The sequence below is a fragment of the Taudactylus pleione genome, unplaced genomic scaffold (assembly GCF_031769625.1).
Source record: "Taudactylus pleione unplaced genomic scaffold, aTauple2 ptg000170l, whole genome shotgun sequence".
In the NCBI taxonomy this organism is placed as follows: Eukaryota; Metazoa; Chordata; class Amphibia; order Anura; family Myobatrachidae; genus Taudactylus; species Taudactylus pleione.
Window position 1 is genome coordinate 11,519,545 of NW_028284572.1, and position 13,319 is coordinate 11,532,863.

General features: G+C 42.1%; 1 protein-coding gene across 3 annotated transcripts in view; it reads right to left on the reverse strand.

The window, feature by feature from the left end:
- Nucleotides 1–5,734: 5,734 nt before the first annotated feature.
- FHDC1 (FH2 domain containing 1) overlaps nucleotides 5,735–13,319 on the reverse strand; it is a 47,127-nt gene continuing 39,542 nt past the window's right edge. For all 3 annotated transcript variants that reach the window (XM_088475327.1, XM_088475329.1, XM_088475328.1), the window contains exons 10-12: nucleotides 12,402–12,519; nucleotides 10,830–10,994; nucleotides 5,735–10,509 (exon numbers count right to left, since the gene is read on the reverse strand). In XM_088475327.1, the coding sequence (XP_088331453.1) occupies nucleotides 8,536–10,509; nucleotides 10,830–10,994; nucleotides 12,402–12,519 (2,257 nt within the window). In that variant the 3' untranslated portion in view covers nucleotides 5,735–8,535. The remainder of the gene's footprint in view (nucleotides 10,510–10,829; nucleotides 10,995–12,401; nucleotides 12,520–13,319) is intronic.

Sequence of the window (13,319 nt, forward strand, 5' to 3'; positions counted from 1 at the left end):
CCGGACCAAAAAGAACTTCTCCGTTAAAAGGCAATGCTTCCAAACCCTTTTTGGAATCAGCGTCCGCCTTCCAAGATCGCAACCACAATGTGCGACGAGCAGCTACAGCTGCTGAAGAACTTCGAGATGCCAGGGTACTAATATCCAAGGCCGCTTCGTTGATATAAGTGGCCGAATCCCGGAGATTGCCGATCAACTCCGTCTGTTCAGCCGAACAGTCGGATTCAAAGGACGCCTCCAACGTATCTGTCCAGCGCTCCATAGCTCTGGCAACCCAGCAAATGGCCATAGCTGGCCGCGCTGCCCCCCCCCCCCCCCGCAAGGGAATAAACGGACTTTAGGCAGATCTCCACCTTGCGGTCCGTAGCATCCTTAAGGGAGGACATGGATGGCATGGGTAAAGTGGCACTCCGGATGAGGCGTGTCACATGAGAATCCACCTGTGGCGGGGATTCCCACTTAGAAAAATAATTATCCGCGAACGGATAAGCCACCGCCAAACGCCTCTGCGGCTGGTATCGTTTGCCAGGCTGTTTCCACGCCTCCTCTAAATGGTCCACCAACTGACCCAAAAGAGGAAAGACTGTGGCGTCACCCTTAACATTCTTAAAAAAGGCATATTTGGATTTAGACGCCGGAGGAACTTCGTCCTCAATCACCAAAGCGTCCGCCTCCTTAGTACGGAGAGGTTCCTGGTCGGAAAGATCCAGAATCTCCCCATCATCAGACGTCACTTCGTCATCCTCATAAGGAGCAGACAGAGACGCCACCGGCCTCTTATGTGGCCGCAACACAGACTCCCCTTGTAACACATCCGACAAGTGCTGTACAGAACTAGTCAGGGAATTAACCCGGCTCCTGAGAGACCGGGAGAGGGGAAATAGAGAGACTGCGGGGTACCATCAATTGCCTCGGGAAACCCTGCATGGGTGACGACACCACTGATTGCTGGGACAATCCCATCTGTGAGAACGCGGGTTGCGGAGCTAACTGGCCCACCAAGGTTGTAAGCGCCTGAGCGAAACAAGCCCAGGGCGGCTCCTGTACCAGTGCTGTGACCGTAATTGGCCACGCCAATAAAAAACACTGCCGGCATAGACCCTCCGCGCTACCCTCCCCCTCCGCTATAGGTACTTTACACGTAGTACACTGACGCCGGAGAGGAAAGTCACTTTCAGACATGATGGTGGAAAGTATGTGACCCCTCTCACCAAAACTTTTAGTATAGCGAGAGACCACCCTGCAGCACCGCACCGCAAGGGCTTTAGCAGAAAGAGCAGGGACAGTAATAAGGCTGACAGTTAGAAAGTAAAAGTACAGACAGCAGCGCTAGCACAGTCACATACAATGCAAAGAAAACCAATTCCTGCACTAACAGCGCTGATAAATCAACTACACAGAGACAGAGTCTGGTAGGACACAGCGCTACATACACAGACCTGACCACAGCGGAGGAGAGGTATGCGGGGGGACCCAGACCACGATGCAACCGTCCAGACTTCCAGCAGCGTTCACCATGCGTTCTAGAAGATGGCAACCGAGGAGCATAGAGGAGGCTGGCCTGGGGGAGGAGCGCTGCCACAGGGCCAGTCGGCGTGTGCAGAGAGGGCTGTGTGCAGCGGGGGAGGCGCCAGCTGTGAGACAGGGAAGGCGCGCTCCCCTGGCATGCATTTAACCCCTGGGACGCCGTAGCGCTACCGCTCTGCCGTGGTCCTGCTGTCCCAGGGGGGTAGTGGAAGCGCAGGTTAGTACCTGGCTCCACGCTGCAGCCAGTCCCCAGGGAGCCCCCTGCCTGGGGACTCTGGACCATGTATCAGCGGGGACCCACCGCGGGACCCCGCTGCTTACCTGCTGTCCCCCTTAAATCCGGCCATGGTCCTAAACATCTGGGGTCACCGCTAGCTGTGACCCCAGATGCCTACCAGCATCCCCGGATTGGTACCAGTGTTCTGGTACAGGCGGGGGTGTAGGGAAGACAGCATGGACGTCAGGACTGACTGTCCATGCTGTACTTCCAGATGTGCAGCCACAGCTGCATTCGAGAAAACTTCAGCGACTCTTCATGGCCCCCCTCTAACAGGTGCATCAGACTCCGGCCGGGCACCAAACTAAACTGACATGCCTTGGCTCGGGGGTGGGGTATAGGAGGGGGACCCTAGTGCATCCTGGGAGGCTGAAAACTTAACTCTATGGTGCCCGATGCCATCACCTATACCCCAAGGTATCCTGTAGATACCCTATGGACCCTGAAGTAGAAAAAAAGGATTTAAAAAAAAAAAAAAAAAAAGCTGTAGGCCCTATGTGTGATGAGACTTGGATCCTGGCCCTGGAGAGCCCTTGGGTATCCACTGCTTCAGATTTCAGCACATTCAGCTATTTCTATTGCATAGAACATATCTAACCCCTGTGAGTTTGATAAAGTTTTGGGGACGAGCTACTGATCTACTCCCAGGGAACTTCTTGGCATCTCGTGAGCATGTTCGCAGGTCCAAAGTTTCTGGGTAAAAGTTACACATGCAATCTCTTCTACTGGTATCCACCCATCTATTCTCATTCCTGCAGTATGCGCACTTTACATTTTATCTGAAGATGATCTTGATCATTATACTAGGCAATAAGTGATTAATCTTTGTATACTGGCCAAAGTCTGTATAGCCGACACCTGGATGTCTACCTCGGGTCCTATTTTCAAGCATCGGTCTTTCTGATCAATGCCACTGTGACCCATGAAAAATATGTGTATATTGCCCAGGACACAGGAGTTGAAGTTTGACCATATCTGGTCATGGTGGCAGCAATCCCGTTACGTTAAGACACGTACCCTGGCAGTTTGCTTCCCCTCCATTACTGGCTCCCTGTTAATTATATCTACTTGCATATTAAATGTTCAGTTTTGTGATGACTCCACATGTCATGGTGACTATGATACTTAGGCTGCTATATTCCCGAGACCTTATTAATCATATCAGTATCACTATACCCTATCTCACTGATAATTCCTTTGTTCTTACTGCCCTTTTGTTACTGTAACATGATTATGGACGATTTTTTTTTTATGGCTGATATGCACCTGTTTTATCATTGTCTATTACAATACCCTTATGATTATTATAGGGTTATATTTGGGAATCGGTATGAAATCCGGCGGTTCGATTCCCGGCAGCCCGACACTGTAACAGATCCCGGCAGCGGCAGCCCGACAGCGCTGGAAATCCCGATCGTCCCTAGGTAAGTATTAACTAACCTAACCTACCCCCCTGACCCTCCCTTAGGGGTGCCTAACCCTAACCCCCCCCCCCCCCTTCCCCGCTGCCTAAACCTAAGTCCCTCGGGGGGGTTGCCTAACCCTAACCCTCCCCCTAGCCTAACCCTAACCTCCCGGGGGGAGCCTAACCCCAAGTCCCCCCCAGGAGCCCTGAACCTAACCCCCTCCCCCCCCCCCAGCGGCTGTCCGCTTGCGGCGCCCGGCATCCCTTCGATCGGGATGCCGGGGCGCCGGTCTCCCAGCGTCGGTGAAATGAGCGGCGTCTAAATCTAGACGCCGGGTATTTCACCCTCGCCGGGATATGACAGTTGGGAAGCCGGATGTCGGTATAATGTCAGCCGGCTTCCCGACTGCATCCCCTTATATTTATTATGTTCAAAATGTTTACTTATACGGTTTAGATGCAAGTTTGGCATAATTTGATATATGTATTATGCTTTATAATTTTTTGAGCAATTTTCTAATACATATGTAATAGAAAATATATATCCAGAACATATATACATTTATTCTTTTCATATATGTATGTTTCTTTAGAAATAAATAAAAATTTGTAAATTTAAACAAAAAAATAATATTTATAGGTCATTTAGGAGAGTCTCTCAGAAATCATCAGTTCTCTACAAAATTAAATTTTCTTCAAATGGAGGAGTTGTACCTATAGAATCATTCTTCTAAACATGTTAAATTAAACATTAAAATGTCACATACGCCAAAGCTAGGTGAAACCAAAGTTAGATAACTCAGAAATAGAATATAAGCTACAATAATAAATATTTTTTCTGAGGTTGCAATACATCAGTTTATAAAATGTCTGCTAGTTAGTGTGGCCACTATATAGCTCCATCCCTCAATGTTCTCTACAATCCAAGTCGCACTGTGTCTTCTCCAGCTTCCATCTGTCCTCCTCCTTTGTGGGTGGAGCTACTGGTGTTGTGGTGAGGGGTGTCAGCTCCAGGCACTGACTGGTATCTTCCCCCAACCTTCCCATCTCTATCCCCCCTCCTCCTCCCCTTTTTTCTTTCATCTGTCTCCCCCTCATCTATGTCTCCTTATCCCATCTCTCTCATCTGTTACCCTCCTCCCACATCTTTTTCATTTGTCTCCTTCCTTCTGCCCCCTCCCCTCTTCAGGGGAGGGCATGAATGGTGATGGGGCATTGGCTGGGGGAGAAGTGTGTCTAGCAGGCAGACTGGTGCAGGAAACATATGATGACTGAACGGTGCACATAGTGTGCAATGTGAGCCAGGGCAGGGTGCTGTGAATAGGCAGTGGGAAAATAGGAGGACATTTAATTCTTTAACTGTCATGCACAATTGCAATCTGCCATTCTGCTCTGCTAGAATTGTTCTGCTTGCTTTATGTTATACACTGTGCGCTTTACTTTGTAATTCTCAGTTTCACTTTTTTATATCCCAACAGTGATCCAACTATGTCACTTGGATCTTCTGACCTCATTCCAGCTAGCTTGTACAAAAGTTAGAAATGGTGAAACTAGGTAAGTGTGTACAATATAACTATGTGCATGATTAAATATGGCTTTGGCATTAAAACATAGTACAAGTATAAAAAACCTACATACAAACTACTTGCTGTCTTAATTGCAATCAAGTGCAATACTCACATTAACAAAACATCACAACAATTACTCCTGCCAGTACGTCAGTGTTGAAGAGAGTTGCACTATACATAAGCTTGCGTATCATCACTTTCATTTGGGGCACATGTGAATTTCACAGATTCTGTGGCTGATTAAAACCAGGCAAAATAGAGATTTGTTTATTTACTAAAGTGAGAGAGAGTTTTTAGAAGTGGAGATGTTGACCATAGCAACCAGATCCTACTGAACATTTAACTAGCACCTTCTAGAAGATAATAGCGCCAGAATCTGATTGGTTGAAATGGGCAACATCTCCACTTCTAAAGACTCTCACTTTAGTAAATATAGCCCTTGAAGTCTGCCAGCCACAGAATCTGTGTAATTCATGCGTGTCCTGAATGAAAGGGATGATATGGCAAGCCTAAATATACATAATAAAAACACAATATGCATTTAAAAAAATAAATAAATTAGGGCCCCCTTAAAATGTACCATAATTCAGTCAAGTCAATGGGTATTTATACTGACAGTATAGCATTCTTACTGCTTCCACACTTTCATAGTCACACATACACCTCTATACCATATTATACACTCAAGTATTAAAAGTTATGTAGGACTCCCTCTCCTCAGCAGCCAGCTTTCTTTCCCAGCCACTGTAATGACCAGAGAAATGCCAAAAGTGGCTGCAAGGAGTATTGCCTACATGCCAGTGCCGATCCATAATACTGAACACAACAATGGTGGTGATGGTCTCAGGAGGACCCAGGCCAAAGTACTAGTGTGGGGAAAAAGGGACAAATGACAATACAGGTCTGTGATAGTGGGAAGGTTGAATGAAAGAAACACTAAACAATACAAACTTATTTTCACTTGAGAAGTTTATTAGCAAACTATTCTGAAATATGTAAAGATCCATTAAATACATCTTGTCTCTGTACATTGTACCTTCTAGTATACAAATTTACAATATTAAACATATTTAAATAATCTTTTAGTAAGTAAATGATAGCAACACATACAAATGAGAGAAGTGATGAAGGTAAGCTTCTGTGCATCCTGTTCCTGAGTATCTGCTTTATTTATATAGGTTTTTATTATGGATAACTACATGTAACATCTGCAACCTGTAGCTTATATTGCAGCCTGACAAAACAGGGGGTCCAACTGAAATGATCACTCTGCTTAAATATTTACTATCTTTTTCTTTATATAACATTTATAATCCATGATCGCATGAGCCAGGGCTTACATGTTGTAACAGAAAGATGTTCATTTCATCCACTTTGGCATAATGAATTGTAATGTATTGGATTAGCATATGCAAATGAGTGGTTTAACTTCAAATTAGGGTGCTATACTGAAGAAATGCACAGCCCTGAGCCTATGGGCCACCACATAACACCATTAAATAACTTTGTCACTCTACATTTTAGTGTAAAACTCCACCACTCCCCAACTAGAAAGGGTCCAGAGTCCAGACCGCAGTAGTTCATAAGGCACTCTCATCACCAATGACGCTCTAAGGGTCATTCTGCTGCTGTAAGAGACAGGAGAACTTCGAAATCTCCACATTTCATTCAGTCATTTCAGGTCTGAAGAGCAGAGCTAGAAGCATAGGCTCTGCGTCTGACAAAATATAGTGTAAAACATTTTTGTTTCCAAAAGGTCTAGAAACAGCGGTGTTCTGGTTTTCAGAACCACATCATTCTGTTAGTTGGGAGAAGAGAAATTTTACGACATAACTTACAGCCATGGTGGAGTGCGCCATTAAGTAGTGTATAAATGAGGTAACAGAAGTTACATGTAACATAGGATCCATGGCAGACTACTAACCAAGAGCTATACATTGACAAAGATGGTTTTCCTCTAACTATATCAGTCTTTGACATTTTTTTTATATACATTATAACCAATATTGCTCTACATAGCAGCATTTTGATGTAATAAAGTCAAAATTGAGAGTCTGAGAACATATTAATGTAGACTTGTACTAGTCATTCAAAGCACTATTAAATAAGAATAGCATACCAGTTCTACAGACCTCGTCAAGTCAGCTTATAATGCACAATGGTAGTTTTGCCAGCAAAGATCATAGAAAATAAACTGCTGTTGTTTTTCTTTATATTAAGGGATCATTTTTATGTATATTTTGGCAAAAGCAAGAAGCATTTGTCCACTCTTTCTGTACTTAAACAGACGCCACTGGCGTCTGTTTAAGACTTCGTTATAAAAGTGTTCCATGATGTACTACATGGTCAGTGACAACACACCTAGACACGAGGGTCCCCCATACACCTGTGCTTTGGTCTTCTGTGTGGAGAGGGTAATTGGTATTACAAGGTGAATACAGGTGTGGCTTCATTTAGGAAAACAGCTGTTCTCTTGGAATTGTAGTAATTCCTTCCAAATCCCTTTTCCATCCTTTCAAACAATTCACCAGTTCTTTGACCACATAAAGTAGAATATATTTTTCTGGGAGATTATTTTTTAAAACAAAAGATAGGAGTATAAAATTCATACTGCAGTATAGAGACCCAATGGCTACAAACCATGCACGATGACCTCTGTACCCGTATGGTGGGCAGTACCATGGGCAGCACTGTGACAGGAATACAATGACAACATGTATCACTCACACGATTGCAATTCATAAAATTATGAAATACACAAGAAGTTGCAACAGAATATGAATAAAATATCATTAGTATGGAAAACTTGTGTGTTCCTCTTTGTTTGGCCAACAGGGAGAGGAAGATGTAGAACAGGGTTAAATTATTATTAAAGCTTACATGATAGAAGTCTAGCAGCAGGATTCACATGTGACAGAGTACAATGACAGCGGCAAACATGGAATGGTCGAAGTGCTCTCAACAAATGTTCAGGCTTTAAAAATAGCCTGATAACACCTTTCATATGCATAATAAATACATGGCACTTGTGTGTTCTTGAAAGTGGATAGCTCTGAATTTGAATGCAAATGCATCAATGAGTCATCCTCTTGTGTTTCTTTGTGCAGTAGTGAAACACACCTGTGGCAGTCATTACTTTATAACGTACAGCAAAGAGACTCCACCCAGCAGAGTCCTTATTATCTAAGCTAATGGCAGAATGATCAAGTACACCATCAGCTGGAAGCAGCCAGCTATATATATATATATATATATATATATATATATATATATATATATATATATATATATATATATATATATATATATATATATAGTCAGTGAGTAACTTGTACCTTTGGGAGGTGAAAAACCAGAGCCCTGTTTGTTCAGCTGAACAATCCCCTGTGACATGTCAGTTTTTTGGTCACTCAGGCCTCCCTAGATTAAGATAAGCTCCCTTCCAGCTGGGAGCCAGAGGAGCACATTTTTATTACAGCACAAATTCCTTCATGAGGCTGCATAATGTGCTCCCAGAAAAGGGTACTTGGCAATCCCGGTCATCATGGTCTACATCAGGATACAAAAAAAAAAAAAAGGAGTTCCTGTACTTCACATGAGCACAGTACGTCCACAAAAAACAACAAAAAAACAACAAAAAAACAACAACAAAAAAGGAGGGGGTTGCTTTAAAAAACAAACAAACAAAAAAAAACCTTCCCTTGTTCACTCGCCCAAACAGGGGTTGTCGATTATCCACAGAAGCTTTAAACAAACACCTACTTCAGCAAAGGTTTCAGTATTTTAACTAGTGTTGCTTTTCCTGTATCCTTAAGTTTTAAAGAGGACTTTTCAACGACCGTCTTTTCTTTTTGGACAGTCTCCGTTTTATTGGTATTGACAGCTTCCATCGCCTTCCCATTTGTTCTCATGCTATTTACCCTTTTAAATGTACCCACACTGCCGTTTTCCTTGGGTCCTGAATCTTTACTTAGAAGTTCATACTTTCCTGTAGAGTGGCGTAATGATGATGATCTATTTATTGTTATCGTTTTTACTGGGGTAGAAGTGGGAGGTTCTGGTATTGCCCGTCGGGAGGATGCTACAGTGTTCCTGGCAAAACTTGGAGTGGCTGAAGAGGTTTTTATGGTGGTGTTTGGTGAAGGTTTGCTTGTTTCAGCAGTAGTTGGCCGTTTTGGAGCTGTGCGACAGATCTTTGTTTCATCAGGCTTTGGTCTACTAATATTTCTAACTGGTTTAGCTGCCGGTTTTCTTACAGAACTTTTGCGCTCAAATTGGTCCCTCTGAAAACGTGAACTGTTGGATGTAAAACTTGCTCCTCTTTGAAACTTAGGCTCCTCCGTTGCTGTGCTGGTCTTCGGAGAGGCTTTTGGCATGTTATCAGTTTTTCCACGGACTGCTTGCTTCAGATCGGACTTTATATCATCACGCATTGAACTCCTGAGCTCTGTACGTTTTATACTTCCTGGTTTGTTGGACTTGGAAATAGGGACAACTTTCCGCATGGTCTCATGTTCAGAATCATTCAGCATACGCACAGGCTTTGCTGTAACAGTGTTACTCGATCGAGCAACAGTGGTCTTAGTGAAGCTTGGTGTTCTTTCTTTCATGGAGTTATGCCTCCTGAGATCTTTACTTTTCACTGTACTCTCCTTTGAAATGCTTGCTTTTCTATTGCTGCGTTCTTTGCTGTTAGGCTGACTTAAAGCAGATAAGTCTGATACTACTGCCACACCATTTGACTTTACTACATTTGCATCCCCTTTCTCATACATCATATCTTGTCCTTCAGAACAAGAGCTATCTGTGGCATCTTCAATATTAAACAATGGTCCGTGCTCCTGCTGATCAGAAATAAATGTATTTTCTGACATAGGAATGCCAGCACTGTTTAAATGTGCTTCTGTCATATCAGCCACCTCGTTTGTGGTACTTTGCGAGTTACTTATTTTGTCTTTGGTGCTTTTAAATGATGGTAATATAGTATCATCTGCAAGGCTAAAGGAATGCAAACTCAAATCTTCAAGAGTTTCTAAATCTGTAATGCATGTATCAGTGTATTCATTGGAAGATCCTTGGGGATCAAACTGTTGTAACTGTTTCACAAGTTCTCTTTCCTCAACAGTGACTGTTAACGGGCTTAATGGAGTATTGGTGTGCAGAGTTTCTACCATGCTCTGGTAGGTTGGTTGCTGATTGTTGTTACGGTCTATATTATTCAGCTTATAATGCATATTAGCAACGCGAGTATGGTCAACTAGCTCATCTTCCATACTGATAAGTACCGTAGGCAACACATGGGAATTTCTGACAGCTTCAATTTTATTTAAGTGCATAATGTTTAGGTCCTGATCTTTTAGCTCTTTGGAATCCATCCATACTATGGTGGGTCTTGGCTGCTGAGTGCGAGTTCGTGGTAGGCTGTTAAATTTGTTTGTTTGGTCGTCCTGGGGGGCTTCCAAATACATCTGTAGTTCTCTGTCTGCTGAAACTCCTAATGACAGACGGGATCGCCTAGAGCTGGAGTTTCTACTTAATGGGCTTTGTGGTCTTTGCTGCAAAAAAGGTAAAACTTCTTCAAGTCCTTTTTTAGTCAGTAACTCCACATCACTTTCACTACTACTCCTTCCAAAGCCTCCATTCTCCACACAGACCCAGGAATGGCGTTTCTGCTTTATTTCTTTCAGTCTCTTCTGCTGTTGTAGATCTTTCATTTCTCTGTCCTTGTTCTCCTAGAATGACAGAAATACAAAGCAAGGTTCAGGCTTTGCCAAAATACCAAAGCTCATTAGACATGCCAACTTAATACCCTACCATCTATTCTAGAAAATACTCTGATACCAGATATTTATTGAAAAATAAAAATATTTATGTTTTTATGAACCCTTAAGCTTGAAGGAATTCTGAAAATCAAGCAAAATCTTTTTTGGTTTGTTACAAACAAAAACTAAAATAGTAGTTCCAAAAGTGACCATCCAAAGCATCACTTGGTCAGGAATTATACTCAACCGCCATGTGAAAGCATCGCAAGAGAGCAGCCATAGTATCTCACCTTTACAGCTTTGTTGAACTTGTCACAAAAATCCCGAAAAATCTGGAAACATTCATCCAGCTTCATGGTCTCTTTGTCTTCACAGAAGAAATCAATAAGGGCATGTCCCGCTTTTTGCAACTCCATTCTCTGCTTGTCCAGGTCTTTCAGCTCTATCACGGCACCCTAGGACAAAAACAAACACAAGCAAACCATTGGCAATATGTTAAATACTATCCAGCTTCATGACTGCACCGATTCACCTATTACATTTGCTAATTTTAGTTAACCCTTCTTTCCAATTATGTTCATCTTTAAACAGCCCAGGGCTAGCACTAAAATTTTAATTCACATTTCAATAAACGCCAAGTTTTTTTTATATACTGTTCTGATCATTTACTTGAGCTATCTAAATTTTCTGAACACTAAGATAACATTAAACAAACGGAATGTACTTTGTTTTATATAGAAGGATGAACTTTAGATGCTCAATATGGGGGAGATTTAACAAAGCTTGCAGATAGCTCAAGTGGAGTGAGAAAGTACTAACCAATCAACTGTCATCTTAGAGGCAGTGTTTAAAAAAAATGACAGGAGTTGATTGGTTGGTACTTTCATCTCTCTCCAAGCTTTGATATCTCCCCCATTAAGAGAAACTTTGCACCACCTTTTTGTTCTGCTGTGGGCAACTGTTCATTCCAAATTTTTAGTTGGTGAATTTCTGCTTCCCTTGGTTTCCCTCCTCATGCCAGGATATGCTCCCTGCCCCATTCAGACCAGTCCTTACTACAACCACTGATAACCACAAGATCTGGCTACTGCTTCGACTGGCTACAAGTTGTTCTATTCCCCGTCTAAGAACAATCAAATGGATGAACAAGATGAAGACTAATAACAAAACGTGCGCCCACCATATAACTAAAAGCATCTTAAAAATGAAATGACTCACAAAGCACAAATGCTAAAATATTCAAAATATCTATGAATAAAACTTAATTGATGTTGGGTTACGATAAACAGATAGATATATTCTGCCATAGGACCAATTCACTTTTTTAAAATTTAATAGATTGTTGGCATTGTAAGGAGGAGTAAAATGAAACAAAATAGAATGTAAAACACATTAAATATAGAAAAGTGCTAAAAGCAATAACACAGCATAAGAAATAGGAGAAAGATTCCCCTCCAAATACTTTCAATTATTTTTCCAAATCACTATAATAGGGTGTGTGCTTGTATTGTATGAAGGCTTTGTTGATGCTCTTTGTGACTATTTTCAGGCCATTATCTACTATATCACGAGAAAAGAACATTGATATATTTCCTTCCTCACACCTAATGTTGCCTAGTGATCTGATTTCAAGTCAGTGATGCAATACAGGTGTCAGAACAGCCAAATTGTATTTGTGACCCCATACATTTATTATGTGTTAAAGTACTTGTTCATATGGTTTGCAACATGATTTTAAAGTAAGAACTTGCTGCAAAATAGTGTCTGTAACATAATCCACAAGAAAAGAGAGGCACGTGTTTCAGTACTTTGAGACAGGAAACATTGTTATTAATAATAAAGAGGTGAATACACCAGCATACTTGGAGAAAGTCTTCCATTTGCTGAACCAATTCAGTATCCTTTTTTATTTGGTCTTTCAGAGTTTTTGTTTTTGTGGAAAGTGCATGGAATTCTGCTTCTATATTGTCTATGGATAACCTGCAAGACAATGCAAAACAAACTAAACGAAAAAATAGGTAACAGCAATAAGCATGCATTAAGGCTTCAGTCTGTAATGTTTGAATAGGTCATCAAGCACCTGAATGTCAAACACAGCCATGCCTGTTTGTCAAATCTAAACACTAGCTAAGTTGGGTGGAAGTTATGTCACGGAAGAGGGAGCTTGTTACCTGGATTAGAAACAGAGGCCTAACTAGGTATTAAAAGGCCCCATAGCAAAAGTTTGTAAGGGCCCCTATGCAGCATCCAATGGGGAAAAATGTATACAACACATGTAACTCTGACAAGGAAGATGGACCCCCCTCAGCTCTGGGCCCCATAGCAGCTGCACCCCTTGCACTTATGGTAGTTACGCCCATAGCAGCATCAACCCTTGCACCAATGGTTACGCCCATGATTAGAAATACCTAATTTTTCACTGACAGTCCCAGGTAAAATGCTCTGAAGCCATAAATCTCACTGACCCTTGCAGCACGAAAGTAAAGGTTCATTTATTTTACAAAGTTAGTCAGTAACACTTTTCGGTTTATTTTTATTTTAGGCGTGTTTGCCAGATAAGAATGTGTTATAAATACATTGGCTCCTGACCTGCCGTCTGACGAACCCAATAACGCATGATTCAAAAAAGAAACTAATTGTTTTCCATTTTTCATTGCCTCAAATAACACTAACAGCTTCCCTTAACTACGTACAATGGAACAAGTCTGCTTCCTGCTGCAGGAACAACAACACACATTAATTTGTACCACTAAATAGCACCTATACATTTAACCCAGCAC